General features: G+C 54.7%; 1 protein-coding gene across 1 annotated transcript in view; it reads right to left on the bottom strand.

Annotated features, from left to right (window-relative positions):
* Positions 1–17,345, bottom strand: part of Otog (otogelin) — a 65,571-nt gene that overhangs the window by 6,765 nt on the left and 41,461 nt on the right. Inside the window, exons 32-46 of the mRNA XM_051174238.1 lie at positions 15,943–16,110; positions 14,752–15,030; positions 14,096–14,213; positions 13,261–13,340; positions 11,083–12,842; positions 10,269–10,437; positions 9,960–10,105; positions 9,331–9,420; positions 5,891–6,074; positions 3,120–3,340; positions 2,865–3,003; positions 1,343–1,540; positions 935–1,147; positions 338–442; positions 121–228 (exon numbers count right to left, since the gene is read on the bottom strand). Of these exons, the coding sequence (XP_051030195.1) occupies positions 121–228; positions 338–442; positions 935–1,147; positions 1,343–1,540; positions 2,865–3,003; positions 3,120–3,340; positions 5,891–6,074; positions 9,331–9,420; positions 9,960–10,105; positions 10,269–10,437; positions 11,083–12,842; positions 13,261–13,340; positions 14,096–14,213; positions 14,752–15,030; positions 15,943–16,110 (3,978 nt within the window). The remainder of the gene's footprint in view (positions 1–120; positions 229–337; positions 443–934; positions 1,148–1,342; positions 1,541–2,864; positions 3,004–3,119; positions 3,341–5,890; positions 6,075–9,330; positions 9,421–9,959; positions 10,106–10,268; positions 10,438–11,082; positions 12,843–13,260; positions 13,341–14,095; positions 14,214–14,751; positions 15,031–15,942; positions 16,111–17,345) is intronic.

The raw sequence follows: 17,345 nt of genomic DNA, 5'->3' as shown, positions 1-17,345 counted from the left end.
CCCACGTTGCTTTCTGGGTAGTGGCTTCATCCTTCTCCCTCTACCCCAGCCTTCCCTCTCCGTCACCCACAGGAGGAGGAATGAGGGAGGGGCTGATGGTGGAGCCCACGGCCCACCCACCGCAGAAGTAGGATGTACAGCAGGAGTCCCCTAGGCGGCCGGCAATCAAGACTTGGTCCTGGCGACAGGTGGGGACCTGCTCATCCTCACACAAACCAGGGTCACACTCTGAGCAAAAGAGAGACGATAAGCTCGGAAAGCAGGCCCTGCCTGGCCCTGTCCAGTCTCCACAGCCCAGGCCCCCGGGCCCCCCCACTCTCGGGTCCCAAGTCCTTACCGCAGCTGTAGCTGGGACAGCAGGAGCCCTCCTGGAAGTGGGTGACGAGCCTGTGACCTGGGCGGCAGGTGGGAGCAAGGCCCTCGCACAGCGTCTGGTTGCACACTAGGCAGCAGGGCCACACAGCCTGTCACCTGGAGGCCAGTGCTCTCTCTCTCATCAGTACCGCTGGAAGCCTGGACACTTGGGCCCCTCACGCTCCCTGCCTCACCCTCACTCAAACGGCTGCAGAGACTTAAGAGCAATAGACATTCACCTAGGCGGAAGGTGCGCCAGTGCTAGCAACTGCACGCCACCACGGTGGCTGCCAAGAGCAACCAGCGAGCAGCCTCACGTTAGAGAAGCAGCCTTGGGCAGTGAGTGTATAGGGAAAGAGCTAACTAGGACGCTGGTCCCAGACCTCTGCCCACTCTACTCCTGCCCCCAAAGCCTGGTGGTCCCCATGCCCCCCCCCCCCCCCGTGAACATCCCAAAAGATGCTTTAATTTTCCAGTCTGTCCCGGCAACTTCCGGGTTGCCGTGGTCATACAACGGGAATCCCTGGGACCAGTTGCTAGCTTGTAGCTGAAGGCCAGGGAAGTGGAGAGCCAGGCTCACCGCACACACTCCCCAGGCAGCAGGGGTCCTCTGTGGGCTGTAACAGCATCACTTCCCCAAAGCGTGGGCAGCTCTCAGGTCGGGGACCAGGGCAATCCGGGTCCACGGGTACGATGGTGCCTGGGGCCTGGCACTGTTGCTGCCAGCAGCCACTGAGGGAACTGTTCCAAGTTTCCCCCAGGGCGCGGGGCGCTCCTGTGCTGTCAGTGCAGGCTGAATGGGAGAACATTGGGGCGCAGGAGACTAAGCACCAGACTGGCTCAGGCTAGGACCCCTATCATCTAACCGGAACCACCCCAAGGCAGACCTGCAAGAATGCTCGTGGCCTCTGCCATGGTCTGCAGGAAGCAAAGGGGCCCTAGCGTGAGGCGGGGCTTGGGGGACCCAGCTGGGGGGGCAGGGACCTACCGCACTTGTCCCCAGGGATGCAGAGCGTAGAGTAGCGCCGGTGCAGAATGGTACCCTCTGAGCACACGCAGCCCTCACCCAGCACCTGGCACTGCTCTGGGTCCAGCGGGCCTAGTATCATCCCATCCTGGCACGTTTCAGGGGGTTCACAAGCTGCTACGCATGCCCGGTAGGTAGAGCCACTGGAGCAGAGGAAGGCTGTAGAGGTAAAATGGGCATCAGGCCTAGTCTAGTTCCCAGGCAGGGGGCGGGGTGAGGAGGAGCACAGAGCACCACGCTGCCTCGGCAATGCCCAAGTCTGGGACTTAACACTGGACCTGCTTCCTCTATAGCCCAAATGCTGCTTTTCAAATAAAGTTTTATTAGAACACAGATGTGCCCATTCGTTTGTGAAATGCCGTTGGTGTTACTTTGGGTTTCTGTTTAGTTGTCATTGCTGAGTCAGGGTCTCATGACTCAGGCAAAATCCATCTTCCCGGCCCAGTCTTCCAAGTACTAGGGTTACGGGTCAGCCATCATGGCCCATTTATATGTGGTCTCTGTGTGTCTCTGCTCTTCAAGGGTAGAACAGAGTCCTCCGGACAGACTGTGCAGCTCGCAAAGACACAGTATTCACTATCTGGCCCCTTGAAAAAGTTTGCCAACCCCTGGCTTTAGATTAATGTTTTCCAGAGGTCTTGGCTGGTGACAGTGGATCTGGGGTTCAGTACACACAGGCCAGCTGGGCAGAGCCCCACGCCATACCAAGTGAAGCCAGTGGAGCCAGTGCTCCTCCGGGTTCCCTGTGGGCTGACAATTGCTGCTAAATTGAAAGAAAAAGGTTTACTATGTATAATATACACTGTATTTTGAATTTTGCTGCATTTTTTTTTTTTTAAAAAATGCTGGTGTTGCTCTCCTTAAATTGGCTTCATATCCTCTGTGTCAGTATCCATAGTTTGAAAACTATTGCCCTGTGTTTTAAATCTTTCCCTTTTCACCTGTCATGTATAGACATGGTCTTCCCAGGAGCTGTCCCCAGCCTTTCTGGAAACCAAATGCTCTACCCCATCTGGCCCACCTCTACCAGGATGGAGTGAGGAAGAGTCAGGTCTCATTTCTGTCTTCAAAAAATGAGGAAGAGATCCAAAGACCAGAAAAGTGAGTGGAAGTTAAGCAAAGGGAACTAACAGGCAGTAACCATGTGACAGGCAGGTGTGGAGAAATGGACACCCATCATCCCTTATTGACCTAAGGCGCTTCCGAAGGGAACAAATATTACTGTCCCCATTGTATAGACTCAAATTAAAATAAAATTATTGCTGCTGTTATTAATACAAATATAGCAAAAGAATTTGTGATCAACTAATATCAAATATGTTGTGTATAATGTGAAATATTTATAAGCTCAGTAGTACAGTTAATGAATGAAGAAATGACTAAGCTTGGGAAAGCGCTGACCTGCGGCCTGTGGGAGCCCCTTCACACACTAATGGAATAACAACTACGGCACTACAGAAGACGGTGCCCAGACCCCACTCACGGCAGTAGTCGGAGCCCCGCCACTCAATGCACACATGGAACTTGTGACACATGGCCACATAGACGGTAAGTGCCACACAGGGCTGCTGCACATACTTGGTGTCCCGGATCCACAGCTCACAGAATGACTCTGGGGAGACCTGGACAAATGCATTAGGCAGTGCTGCCCATCCTGGTGCCCCACACCCAGGGCCCAGCAGACCCTGGCGTGCCCAGCCCAGCAAGGCTCCCCATGCTGCCCGCCACGGGCACCTACAAAGCGGTGGCAGTCACTGAAGGTGCGGTTGGACACCATGCGAAGGCAGGGCGAGCAGTCAGCCGTGGTACAACTGTCTGGGCGGAAGCGGGTCTGACCCTCTGAGGTCAAGGAGCTGGGCACCTGCCAGCTGTCCAGAAAGGGAGCAGGGTCCTCTGCCTCACCCACCACAGAGCCGTCCTTCAGGGTGAGATCATTGGCTGCATCTGCGTCACAGATACCTGAAAGGGGCATAATGGTCCCAGTGGTCACAGAGAACACCGCCGCCCCAGGGCCTCACTCAGAGCAATCATCAGCCAGTTCTGAAAGGTGCCACTGTTATCTGCCACATGACAGATCAGGGAGCCAGGGCATGTGCTGTGTAGGAAAGCGCACACCAACCTGTTTAGGGATACAGGAATACACTTACTTTAAAATGGTTCAGGGATACATGCATACATGCCTATGCACATGTGTACATAGTGCATATGCATGCTACTATATATGTAGCGAGGGAAGCAAAATGTAAAAGGCAGAGGGAGTCCTTTATTCCACCTTTCAATCTCTGTGTGGAGGCTGCGAGCTAACCCCAAGAGCTGTCCCTTCTCTTCCTGGAATCAGTCACCCATTTTCCCCAGACTTTCTTGCAGTTGGCTATGACTGTGTCACTGAGGCCCAGGTGATGGAATGCGATTCAAGATGAAGGACACTTATGACCTGGTCCATAGAACCTACCGTCTTCCCTCGGCAGAATCGGAAGCTCCCCCTGAACCCTAAAGAGCAATAAGGAGGAAGGAGTGAGGAGCATGGGCTGTCACTGGTCTCGGGAAACCACGTTCTCAGGAAGTATACTTGTGGCATGTTGGGCACTGAGATGAGGACAAGGGTGTGGCTTATCCGTTACAATGCCTCCGCATGGTTTCCTCGCCTGTGGTTTTGTTTGTGTTACTCTTCCTGCCCGTACTGCATCCTCAAATGTCCTTCATCCTAGGATGCCTCCAACCCACCCACCTGCCCGCGGCCTTCCTAGGTCTGTGCAACAGCTACTGGCTAGCAGGAGTGTGTCACAGAAGACACTCTCAGTACCCCTCTGTTGCCTAGCAGGGGCCTGCTGTATGTGTCAAGGGAGAGTTCAGGCAAAACAGACATGTAGATGGTCTCATTCCTGCTCGTCTCCAACCACCACTTTTGCAAGTAATGCGAACACAAAGCATTACTTGAGGCAAAATTCTTTCATTTTATTAACTCTCTTGATTGTGACATTTTAGGTCTGGGTTTTGAATCGTCAAAGGATATCCCAAAAGTATCTCACCGAGAATGTAGCTTGCCAGAGATAAACAGAGTACGGCAGAAAAGAAGAGAAAGATGTGGTAGTGGTGATGGCGGTGATGATGGAGTAGTGATGGTGATGATGGTGGTGGTGATGGTGGTGGTGATGGTGGTGGTGATGATGGTGATGATGGTGGTGGTGGTGGTGATGGTGGTGGTGGTGATGGTGGTGATGGTGGTGATGGTGGTGGTGATGGTGGTGGTGGTGATGGTGGTGATGGTGGTGATGGTGGTGGTGATGGTGGTGGTGATGGTGGTGATGGTGGTGATGGTGGTGGTGATGGTGATGGTGGTGATGGTGGTGGTGATGATGGTGATGATGGTGGTGGCGATGGTGGTGATGGTGGTGGTGATGGTGGTGGTGGTGGTGATGGTGGTGGTGGTGGTGGTGGTGGTGGTGATGGTGGTGGTGATGGTGGTGGTGGTGGTGATGGTGGTGGTGGTGATGGTGGTGATGGTGGTGATGGTGGTGGTGGTGATGGTGGTGGTGGTGATGGTGGTGATGGTGGTGGTGGTGATGGTGGTGATGGTGGTGATGGTGGTGATGATGGTGATGGTGGTGGTGGTGGTGGTGATGGTGGTGATGGTGGTGATGGTGGTGATGATGGTGATGGTGGTGGTGGTGGTGGTGGTGATGGTGGTGGTGGTGGTGGTGATGATGGTGGTGATGATGGTGATGGTGGTGATGGTGATGATGGTGATGGTGGTGGTGATGATGATGGTGATGGTGGTGGTGGTGATGGTGATGGTGGTGGTGGTGATGATGGTGATGGTGGTGTATATAAAAGGAAAAATGTTTTATCAGCAAGAATGGAAGCTCCACAGAACGACTTTTACCTCTTTTGCTTCCCAGGGGCTGGCACTTAAAAGATGGGAAGAGACAGTGCCTATGTTACCCATCATCACAGTCCCAGCAGCCTGTCATCACGTGTCTGCAGGGAGCAGCCACCTACACCCAGGCTCCTCCTGCACCTGTGTTCCTAGTTAACACTGTCTTTCAGAGAGTCCTGTGCAGCCAGGCTGTGGTCTGGGGAACCCTAGCTGTGCATGTGCTGCCAGACAGCCACTTGACCTCTGCGCCTCCGCCCGTCTCTGGTTCAGTGAAGACACTAAGGGCCACTTCCCAGGGTGTGGGTGTGGGTGACATGGAGTAAATAATCGTAAAGAGTACAAGTGTCTGGCAAAGGACCCCAGCACATGCAGACAGGAAGGATTATCTGGCATTAGGAAGCCGTCAGAGATGCTGACAGACAAACCTGGCTGAAGTGACAATTGGCAAGGAAACCCTGCACTATCCCTAGCAGCCTCGGCCCCAGACACAGACAGGCTTCCTGCACTGGCGATTTGTTGGTCCCACTGCCGGCCTGACGCCTGTCCCAACTTACCCTGATCCAAGGGAGCCTTCCTGGTGCTAGAGAGGAGCTGGGGGAGCACCACCCTCCCCCAGCTGGGTCCCACCTCACCACACAGGCCGCGGCCCTGGGCCTTGCTGGCTTTGCTGGCTTCCAAGATCATGAGTCCCGAGCTGTGGAACCACTGGATCTGGATGTGCGAGGGTGTCCGGATGATGTACATATGGCCTGTATCCTCAATCCGGAACCCATATCTGCTCACTGGTGGCCACACAGCCTGAGAGTCCACAGTTACCTTAAGGAGCGAAGAGTTAGAGCGGCTCAAATCTGATGGGAGATGTCATTCTGTATATGTTTCTCATACTGGTTAATAAATAAAGCACTGTTGGCCAATAGGAAAGGAAGATAGGAGGGACTAGGAGACAAGGAGGAAAGAGGAAGTAGGAAGGAGGAGTCAAGATGGAGAGTCAGGAGAGAGCTGGACGCCAGCCACCTCCCCGGTAAGAGAAGGCCATGTGAAAACACATAGATCAGCAGAAATGGGTTAATAATTAAGGCAGAGCTAGCCGATAAGAAACAAGTAACCGGGCCAACAACATTGTATCAAATACAGAGTCTCTGTGTATTATTTGGGGCTGGCGCGGTAGCAGGACAAGACCGGGCGGCGGGCTGAAAAACCTGTGCCTTACACATATCTGTCTGTACTACCACAAGCATACCCACTGAGATAACCACTTATCCATCTGTCCATTGTCAGTCCACCCGCTAATCTATCCACACATCCATTTGTCTGTCCACCTACCTATCCACCCAGCCATTTTTTCATTATTGTCCTGTCCATCAGTCCTTCTGGCAAACACAGCACCTCCTATGTGCCCTGCTGTTTGGGGCACACACATCCAAGACTCATAGCCTGGAGTTTGAGCCTCTGGCAGTTCAAAGGGGAAGGCTGGAGGTATCAGAGAGTTGTGGGACCTTCCCAAAGGCACAATTGGTTTTTTTTTTGTTTGTTTGTTTGTTTGTTTGTTTGTTTTTGGCTCCTGAACAAGGTCCAACAGAACATGGGAGAATTCTGAAAACATTTTATGGGCAAAACCCACTAAAATCATAACTGTACCGGCAGGAGGCAGGTTGCATCTCACTGCCTGCCTAAACACAAATGCCCATCCTTACCAAACACTTCCTATTTTGCTGGCTTTGCTCAAGAGATTTTTCTCTACAGCCTTGAGGTACCCCCTCCACAGCATCAGCTCCACTTTGCACTCCATCCTGGAGGAATGAAGCGCCTCCGTAGTTAAGGTCACCATTAGATTAGGGTTTTCTTCGGGCAGGAATTGGGTCTGATTCTTTGAATTCCCAGCACTTGTCTTTGAGCTTGGCTTCATTTGGGGGCTCAACCAATATCTGTTAAATAGTCAGCAGAGCTCCATTCTCACAAACCCTCAAGGCTATGTATGGCTTCTACGGCAAACTGACAAGGTTTAAAGTGTGTGTAACCTGGGGTTAAGTTTTATGCTATAAAACTGAAAGGCAGAAAAGATTAAGATTATAAAATATTTATTATGGTTTACCATCCTCCCGTCAGGAATAGACTGTCTTACTAATCCACAAATTATTCAGTGAGTTACTAAGCTTCAGCAAGGAGAACCTCCGTTCAGGGGCCAGAAACCTGTGGCTTTGGGAAGGTCCCAATTTTCAGTCTTCCTCTTTGTACTGCAGAGGCCTGAACTCCAGGTGACAAGCTAGGGAGAGCGTACCTCAACACAATGAAGACTAGGTGGTAAGACCATAGCAACACTGTGTTAAATGGGGGGTCCCTCTAAAGTCAGAGACAGACAAGGGTGTACACTCCCTTCCTCTTGTTCAATTCAGTGTTTAGTTATATCCCAAGCAACAAGGCTAAAGAATTAAACAAAAGCAACGGAAGCCCAAATCATATTATCCCCCCTTGCAGGTAATATGATCCCATATCTGAAACACCCTAAAGACTTCATTACAAAGTTCTGGGGCCTGGTATTTCAGTCACAAGGCAGGAAAGGAATCCCATTCTCAACAGCCTCAAAACAAAGCCGGAATATACTTAACCAAGAATGTGAATATCTACAACGAAAGATGTAGGCCTCAACGAAAGGAATTGAAGGTAGAATGTGGAAAGAGATTCATCCATGCTCACAGATTCGCAGGACAATATTGTGCAAAAACAACCTATAGATTTGATACAATCCTTATCAAAATTCTCACCATCTTGACAGAAACAGAAAAACAATCCTAAAATTCGCACGGAAGCACCAAGGTCCCTGTATGACCAAACAGTCCTGAGAACGAAGAGCCATGCTGGAGGTACCGCGGTACCCAAGGACAGCCGCACTCAGAACCATAGTGGAAAGGAAGAGAGGAAGAGAGAAAGATGGAAATAAAGGAGGGAGGGAGGATGGAAGGAAGGAAGGAAGGAGATGGGAGGGAGGAAAGGAGGAGGAAGGGAGGGAGGGAGGGAGGAGGGAAGGAAGGAAGGAGGCAGGAGGGAGGAAAGGAGGAGGAAGGGAGGGAGGAAGGAGGGAAGGAAGGAAGGAGGCGGGAGGGAGGAAAGGAGGAGGAAGGGAGGGAGGGAGGGAGGAGGGAAGGAAGGAAGGAGGCGGGAGGGAGGAAAGGAGGAGGAAGGGAGGGAGGGAGGAAGGAAGGAAAAGCAAACACACCTATCACGACACAGACACAGAAATAGACGCAGCCAGTGGAACAGAACAGAAGACCCAGAAGTAAACACACAGCCACAGCCACCTGATTTTTGACAGACGTTTAAAACATACATCGAAGGAAAGGTAGTCCCTTCAACAGACGGTGTGGAGAAAACTGCAGACCCCCTGTGGAAGATGAAGACCAGAGCAATTCCTGCCTACAGGACTCACAATGGATCAAACGCTTTGTGTGAGGTTTGAAGCGCTGACACTGCTAGAGAAAGCGTAGGAAAACGGCTCCTGAACACGGGCAGGGACTTTCCCGAGAGGACCCCGTGCCCCTGGAAATGACAGCAATCTGACAAGTGAAGTTCCGCCAGATCAAAGACTCCTGTACAGTGCAGCCTGCAGAAGGGGGGGGGGTGAATCCTGCCATTCATCTCAGAGGGAGATCAATAAAGACTACTCAAAAAGTAAACACAACACACCAAACCATCCCATCAACCGAAGGAAATTTAGTTGGACAGAGAATTCTTTTGACAGTGATTATGTAAGGGTACACCATCTCGCCAGGCTGATGCTGCCTGTTACCTTCTTCCCCTGGCATTAAAATGGACCAAGCATCCTACATTAAATAACTTCCAAGTGTACCATATTTTGCTTTATGTTATTCTATTTTCTGAGCGGAGTCTCACTATGTAGTCCCGGCTGGCTACACAGAGTCAGCAAGCCCCCTGCCTTTTGCTCCTGGTGTTGGGATTACAGGCATGAGCCATCATTTCCTAAAAGAGTGTGTCCCCCAGGCCCTGTCCCTAATTACTCCTGCTTACTCTGACCCTCTGACTGCTGTCCTGGAGGCCTCCTCTCTGATGCACTCACCTTCCTGTTGAAGCGGTCGATGGTGACATGATGGGCCAAATGAGTCACATTCAGTACAACCAGACAGAATGGGGGCCAGTTCAGGTGTCCCTGCAGAAAGTCCAGCCTCATCAGCCCAGAGCCTCCCCCAAGTTCCCCTCCAACTCTGTGAGTAAAGGAAATGTGGGCCTAGGTAGATGGTGCACAGAATCCTACCTGACCTCATGCAAGCCCCACAGACTGAAAGGAGGGAGGAAGGGAGGGGTGGAGGGGAGGAGGGAGGGAGGGAGGGAGGGAGGAAAACCACAGGCCACCACCTTGGAATGGCTTCCCTGTTCCTCTATACTTAGAGTCCACTAGTATAGAAAGCTACTAGGAAGGGTGCAGATCCCAGGAAGGGCCAGGAGGTGGCAGGCACGCTCTGCTCCACTAACACTTCAGTCACCCGGCCTGCTAAGGGGAGATCAGTTACCATTCCAGGAACCCCCTGGGAGGCGGGGGGGGGGGGGTGAGAGATGCCGCGGCGACCCTCCCCAGTGCCTGCCCTAACTTCTGGCTTTCCTTGGACTCCAGCTTACTGCCCAGTTTCCCCCCTCTCAGCCCAGCTCAGTTCTCAGGCCCTGGCAGGGAGAAAAGCCAGGGGCATTTACCAGGTTGGCGCTCTTACAATCCAGGGCGTGTACGGAGATTATTTCATCGGGGCTCTGGCTGAGGATATAGATGGCCTCCTTAAACAAGGCCACATGGCTGCCATCGAAGGTTACGAAGCTCAGGTCTGGGAAGATCGAGCATCGGCCTGGAAACAGGGACAGGAAAGGACAAGCAGATGGCTCCAAGGCCACCTAGGAAGAGTCTCTGGGGATTGGAGAGTGTCTCAGAGTTCAGAGGTCACAAGGACTAGGGGAAGAGGTATGCATGCTGGGGGGAGGACGGAGGCTCGGGCAGACCCCAAAACTCACAGGCGCATTCCCAGAGCGGGCAGCAGCGATCCCCACCCACCCGCACGGCAAGGCCCAGGACCCCACAGTGTGGAGGTGCAGCACCCCTCGGACAGTGCTGGGACCTGTTCACACGTATTAGCTGGCCTTCTAGGCAGATGTGTCGGACGCAGTCCTGTTCAGCGATGGGCTGTGGCACAAAGTGGGGCGTCAACATGGGTGCCCCTCGCTTACGGAATCGCCTACCTCAGCCCTTCTGGAACGAGCCATATTCAAGCAGGGCAGGCAACCCGGGTGCCCTGGGATGGCTAGTTGCAACAGTCGATTTGAAACCATCAGGAGTTACTTGGGAAGAGAGTCTCGGTGAGAGGCTATCTGGCTCAGGTTGGGCTGTGGGCACGGCTGTGCCGGGTTGGTTTAATTGTCTTCATTGGCGTGGGAAGGCCCAGCCTGAACGTGGGCAGCGCCATTCCCGGGTTTTGAGCCCTGGACCGTGTATGTGTAGAGAAAGCTAGCTGAGTAGCAAGCTCAGGGCCCAAATCCCATTCTCACCACACCCTACAAAACCACTCATCCAGTCAGGTTCTGGACCCAAACAGACAGGGACGGACCCTGCTGTGGCTTCAGGGGGCCGAGGAGACTGGGACTTTTTGAAGTGCCAGGAGCTTGGGGCAGGGGTAAGTGCACTACCTCCGGCTTGCAGCGTGAAAGGGCAGGGGCCGCCACAAGCACAGGCTATGACCACACGGTGGTGCCCATCTTAGCGGCGGGATGGAGGCCGGGTCTTGGGAGAGAGAGGATTCACAAACACTGAGGAACCTGGCGAGACACTCACCACACAGGTGTCAGAAACGTTCACTTCAACCTCTGACGATCCCTCTGCTATGCTCTGGGCTGGAGCTGAGCGCCCTGACTGCTCCGTGGTGGCCTGGTACAGGGCATCCTCTTGGGGCTGGAGCCCTGCTGGGGTCCCATGGGCTTCCGCCGGCTGAGGCAGCAGAGCCAGTGAGCCCTCCCTGGAGGCCGTCCTGGCTGACCCCTGGCTTAGGGAGTGGGATGTGGGCACCAGGGGCACTGTGTCCGCCTGGGGGCCTTCTGTCTCCATCTCCAAGGGAGTGATAGTATGGCTTACTATGGCTGTGAGTTCTGTGAACCCACCCCGGGTGGAGCCAGAGGTGGAGGTGGGTGGGGACACTTTCTTAGATAGGATGGCTGCTTTAGGGGTGGTGCTCTTCCGTGGGGCAACAGACACTGTAGGGGGCACCCCAGCAGTCACGGCTGAGGCTCCAGAGCTTGGCGCCGTGGCTCCCAGAATTAGGTCTGGAGCCACAGCTGTTATTTGGGGTACTGTGGGGCTAGGTGAGGGCACCAGGTCCTCCACAGCAGACAGGAGAGGAGGCACTGTTGGAATGAGTTTGTGAGCACGTGGTGTCACGGTCGTGGCCAGGGCCAGAGTGGCGGCCTGATGCTGGGATGCAGGGGTGGTGATAGAGCCTTTGGGGCCTGGTGTGGCCACCGGGCCAGATGTGCCCACTTTAGCCAACGGCAGGCTGGTGTCGAGAGGCAAGCCAGACAGGAGCTGGGGTGACCGAGTTGACTCTAGAGAAACTAAGGCTGTGGCCCCCGGCTTGTGAGCACCTGTGGATGGGCTGCCAGCAGCCAGGGCCCCCAGGGACAGAGCTGGAGGCCCGGTTGCTGTGGTGGTGTGTTGGGCTGGATGAGGCAGGTCAATGGGGACTGAGCTTGGGTGCGCGGACATCGGCAGCCTTACAGGCTGGCTCTGCCCAGGCTCTTCCTTCTCTGTAGCTGGCGCCACCTCCAAATCCTTGGTGACAAAGGGTCTGATGGCCTGCTCTGTTGAGCTCGACACAGCCAGGGGGTGGCTAGACCTTGACGTGCTCTGGGCCAAGGCGAACGGGGACATCACTGTCTTATTTGTGACCTTAGTTACTGTAGTCAACTGGGACCCCAGGGACGTGGGGGGCCTGGGAGTCGCTCCCGGGGAAGTCATGGATCCGGAAGAGGGGCTTGGTAGCCAAGAGGGCTGCAAGGGTGTTGTCCCAACAGGAAAGGAGTCACGGCTCAGAACTGTCACAGCTTTGGTCGTGAGTGGGAAGCGAGGTACAGGGCGTGACCGGGAGGGTACGGTGGTGTTGGGACTCTGTGGGAAGAAGGTCAGGGTCACTTTGGTGGTCTCTGTTGTGCCTGACACAATGCCAGATGTGGGTGTCTGCAGAGATCCAAGGAGGGGGGATGAGGACTCCGGGGGGCGAGAGGTGGCTACGAGGCCGGCAGTCCCTTCCTCGCTGGCTAGGGCCTCTGTGTACTGAGCAGTAAGGTTAGACGTTGGAAGCCCAGGTGAGGATTGCAGTGTGGGTTGGGTGGGGCCTGGAGATGGCCCTTGGCCCCCGGTGGCAGCCATTGGTGGATTTGGGGCTGAAGTCGGTGGGACAAGGGCAGGCCTGTGGGTGGGGGCTCTTGGAGGCCCCTGTGGGAGCTGCAGCTTGTCACTGGGGGTGGAGAGCACTTCAGCAGGTGCCAGGGTCTCATTACTAAGTGCCTCCTCCGTGGGACCCTGCAGGGCTGGCTCCACACCTGGGACAGACAAGAGAAGAGGCCTGTAAGGAGGCTGACTGCCCCAGGCATCCTCATGGGGCAGGGCTGAGCTATGGGACTGGAGGACCGGCACCCTAAGCGATCGGGCAAGCATGGCTTCTGCTGCCAGGCAGCCAAGGCCTCTCTCCACAGAACCAGCACGGTCTCTGTACATCTCTCCTACGCCTAGCTGCCCTGTGCACTCAGCACAAGACCCCAAGCAAGACCTCCGCCCCTCACCGTTCGTTTCTCTGCAATGGGGACCAGACAGAGCCTCCCCAGCTCTGAAGGTCCTTCCTTCCAGAGTCCCGTGCTGACTCTGCCACCCTGGGATCTGAGACCCTGAGCAGAACTTCCCAGCCACACCCTGGAGACTTGAGGGATTGGGAGACAGAAGGAGAACACCAGGGCCACTTACAGTCTTCCAGATAGACACATCTCTGTGTGACTTCATCCAGGACCTTGGGTGTAGGGCACACAGGGACACAGCCTTCTACCCTAAGGACACAGCAGGGAGCTGGCTGGTGGTCAGAACACGGTGTCTTTTGCCTGGATAGCACACAGGCTCCACCCCCTTTATGGCACGTGTGTGTGCGCTTGTGTACGTGCTTATCATGCACTCACATGTAAAGCTCTATAGAGACCTAGTGACACACGTGTACAGTAGCGCACCCTGCCCAACAGGGAGACATACGTGAGCAATGTGTGGCTATGTGCACACCTATGCATATGCTCAGGCTTTCCACATAGGCCCATCCTCATACAGCCCACAGGCTCTTTCCAAGGCTATAAAAAGCCAAGATATATGCATACTGCATACACGATTGATACCCTTCTATGTAGATGCCCACAAATGTCAGCTTACACACTCCAGGGACATTTTCAACCACTCTCAACTGCATATAATCAGCTCACACAGGTGTGTGAATATTGCTGTGCACGGCCGGCACATACACGTTAGATGTGACATTTACATACGGCACACATATACTGTTGTGATTTGAATGTGAACCCACAGCTTTGTTGCCATGGCTGGATCCCTTATCAAACTGTGACTGCAAATCAACCTTCCCTTGTTGTACTTGTCGGGTATTTTGCCGTGGCAGTGAGAAAAATAACCCATTAGAAACACATTTCCCCAACACACACCTTAGTACACACATGCCCACATGCGTGTCTACACACATGCTTGCGGTGTGCTCAGACTCGGTTTCATACGCGCTGACTCTATGCCCACCGCCTCCTGGCCTTACCTGGGCACATCCTGGCAGCTAGCTGCCTGTGGGTCCCGGCAGGTCTGGAAGCAGGGGTTGGCACAGGCATCATAGTGCCACTCACAGGGGGGATAAGCAGCCCCCAGGGGCGTGGCATCTAGAAAGACAGTTCCCTCCAAGTCTCTGGACCGCGAGACAGAACCCCAGAGCCTAGAATTACCCCAGGTCAGCCCGCGCCTCCCTTGCCTTGTAGTGAGGGACGGTGACAGGCAGGAAAAGATCAAGAAGCCTGGCGGAGGAGCCAGCGTTCATGATGGCTGGGGTCTGGCTGTCTTCCCCGCCTGGTGTGCCCAGGGTGTGCTTTAAATACGTGTCCAGGAGAGTGGGGCCAAGAGCTACATAAACCTCCACCAGGCTCAGCTTTCCCATCACTCCATACAGGCCATGGCCTTTTACACTATGTAAGTGGGCTGCAGCAGCAGGCAGGGCCCAGGGAGTCAGCTGGGTCTCAACCACCCTCCCTCATCTGCCAATATGGTCGTCAGATCACCTCCCATTCCAGGGGTACCCCCCCCCAGGGAGCACCGCCTTCCAAAAAGGATGAAGATTCTGCTCCTTGGAAGGGAAGAGGGGAGAAGGCAGGAAAAGCAGCTGAAGCCCCCAGACTGAGGAGCGCCAGCAGGGCGGAGGCTTACCCAGGAGGCGGAAGAGCGCACCGCCACGGAAAGCCTCTGTGTGCTCGTATGTCCGCAGAGCCAGCTCAAGGCCTGCCGAGTGCAGGAAGGAGCCAGGCTTTGCCAGGGACTCCAGAGCCACCAGGCCGGCCTGCCATGTCCCCCGGTGCAGGGAGAAGGAGGCATGCTGTTGGAAGGCTTCATCACCCCGCCACTTAGCCATCCCTATGGACCCATTGGCTGAGGTGTGCAGGAAGAAGTTGGGTCTGTCGGCTGCCTCCAGGGACACGACATCAGGATCTGTAGAGCCACGGGAGTTAGGTCAGTGGACAGAGGGGACCAGATCTGGGGGATGCAGCACACTTTATGTGTCCTTACACTCAGAGGTTGGGGTGACAGACAGCTCCCAGGGACAAGCTGGGCAGGCTCCCCTTGGAGCTTCCTACCATCCCACCTCCTTCGGCTCCCTGGCTGCCCTCTGCTCATTAGCCTCTTGGGATTAAGTGGGAGGTTACAGATGCCCGCCCACAGCTGCTCTCCCATCCCATCTCTCCTCCCATCCCACCAGGAAAGCTTGCATGTGCCTGGGCGTGCTGTGCCTGGCAGCAGACAGGAGGGGTCCTTCTGCAGGGTGACAGCCACTGGAGGTGAGGAGCAACTGGGTCTGGTGAGTCAGCAAGCTCCGTGAGGACACTATGTCCAGTGTCCCCATTTCTTCTTGTCACTATAAGTTTCCCATCCCTCAAGACCCCAAGCGAGCTCCCCCCAAGCAGGACCCCCACAGCCACTGGACTATGAAACACGCCCTTCCTTGTTGCCATGAGCCAGGGTACTGGAACGCCCGCCGGGCAGGGACTAGCCCTTGCTCTGTCTCTTAACATCTGGTTCCTGTGCTTGCCCTATGTTTAAGGCTTGGTGAGAGGGAGACCAGGAGAATGGAGGGGAGAGGAAGGAGGGAGAAGAGAGAGGAAAGAAGCCAGGGGGAAGGAAGAGAGACGGACACAAAAAGAATGGAGGGGGTTGCTGCCCCTGGAACTTTCTGGAACAATGGTAGGAGACAAAGTCCTGTACGGGTCCTGTCCTAGGCAGTTCGGGGTCACAGAGGTCAAGAAACTAGTCTGAGCTAGGAACAGCGCGGGGCTGGAGCCCTGTGGTGGCTGTGGGCTTCAGCACCCACTCCCTTTTGGACTGGAGCCAGAGGGTGGGCCTTACCATGGGCCTTGGCCTTGTACAGAGCAGCTGTCAGCAGGAAGCTTGAAATGTCGCCTGGCGCCAGATCCTCTGCCCTCACAAGGGCTATGTCACTGCCTACCGCCTTCGAGGCCACGAGAGTGCCACCAGCCTCCGCACTGAGCAGCTGGTAGGGACCCTTACCTAAAGCTGGAGAGAAGAGCTCCTGTCACAAGCCCCACCACCCAACCCACCTGTCCCACCCATCAGAAGTTCAGAAGAGGCAGGGTGTTAGGAAGGGATTCTCGGTAGCTTCTCACCCCAGACCACAGGTACCTTAGTGGCTATGATGGGTCGGGAACCCCAGGCTAGCAGCCCCTGAAGGAGATGGAGTCTCCCTCTGAACTTAAGCCATTGCACAAGGAGCCCATGACAGTCACCCCCAGAAGCATGAGCCATTACCGTGACAGACATTGCTCCACCAGGGACCCCCCACCCGATCCTAAGGGATGACAGCAAGGGCCGCAGAGCTTAAAGTTTACATCTATGTATTTTGTGCATATGCCCCATTTGTGTATGGGAGGGCTTTGGAGTTACGGGCATAGGGTGGAGAGGGTGTGGCTGTCCCAGACAACTGCGACAGCTTTGTAAATGATCTTCCCAGCTCTGGTGTGTCCCAGCTGTCTGGGCCACCTCCCCAGTGGTTCTCCTCATCCTTAGGAACTCAGCTTTAACTCGGGCTCTTCCATCCTGGACCCACACTTTGCCTCCCCACCCCACAAGGGTTCCTGTCACACTGGACTTCCTTCCTGCCTCGCTGCTCATCTCCATCATGTTGCCCCACACCCTCAGAGAAATCTTCCGCTGGCGCCTCGAAGACACCCACTCAGTCCCTGGAGGCTCAAATGTCGCCTCCTTAGGGAAGGTCCTTGCTTCCCCTCCTGCCATACCCTCCTCCATGTTCTACCGGCCCTTGGAGCAAACATGCGCCCGTCACAGCTCTAGGGTGTGGGTCTGCATTGGGGTTCCCATCTGGGTCCTTCATGAGGACGCAGACAGTGTAAACGGTCAACAGCCCGCCCTTAACAAACGGACAAAAAAAAAAAAAAAAAGTGTGTCACATCAGCTGATTTCAATGGTGTGAACACTCACAAGAGTGACCGTGGGTTTCAGAGCACACACGTGGGTGCCAGGATGCTCCCATGCACCTCTGTAAAGGCCCTCTTTCCCAGCTCCCAGCACCCATGAGGTCTGGGCCGCAAAAAAAAAAAAAAAAAAAAGAATGCTGGGAGAAAAACGAAGCAAGGAACGGGTGGGTGGGTGGGTGGGTAGGTGGAGGATGCTGGAAGCAGCTTGTCCTTTGCAAGTTACTGACACCCAAAATGCCAGCCTCGAGGGAGAGAATTGCTCAGAACTGCTGCTGAAATGTCTCGCCCGATGCCACA

Source organism: Phodopus roborovskii, unplaced genomic scaffold (assembly GCF_943737965.1).
Source record: "Phodopus roborovskii unplaced genomic scaffold, PHOROB, whole genome shotgun sequence".
NCBI classification, from domain to species: Eukaryota; Metazoa; Chordata; class Mammalia; order Rodentia; family Cricetidae; genus Phodopus; species Phodopus roborovskii.
This window is presented reverse-complemented; position numbering and strand designations above follow the sequence as displayed.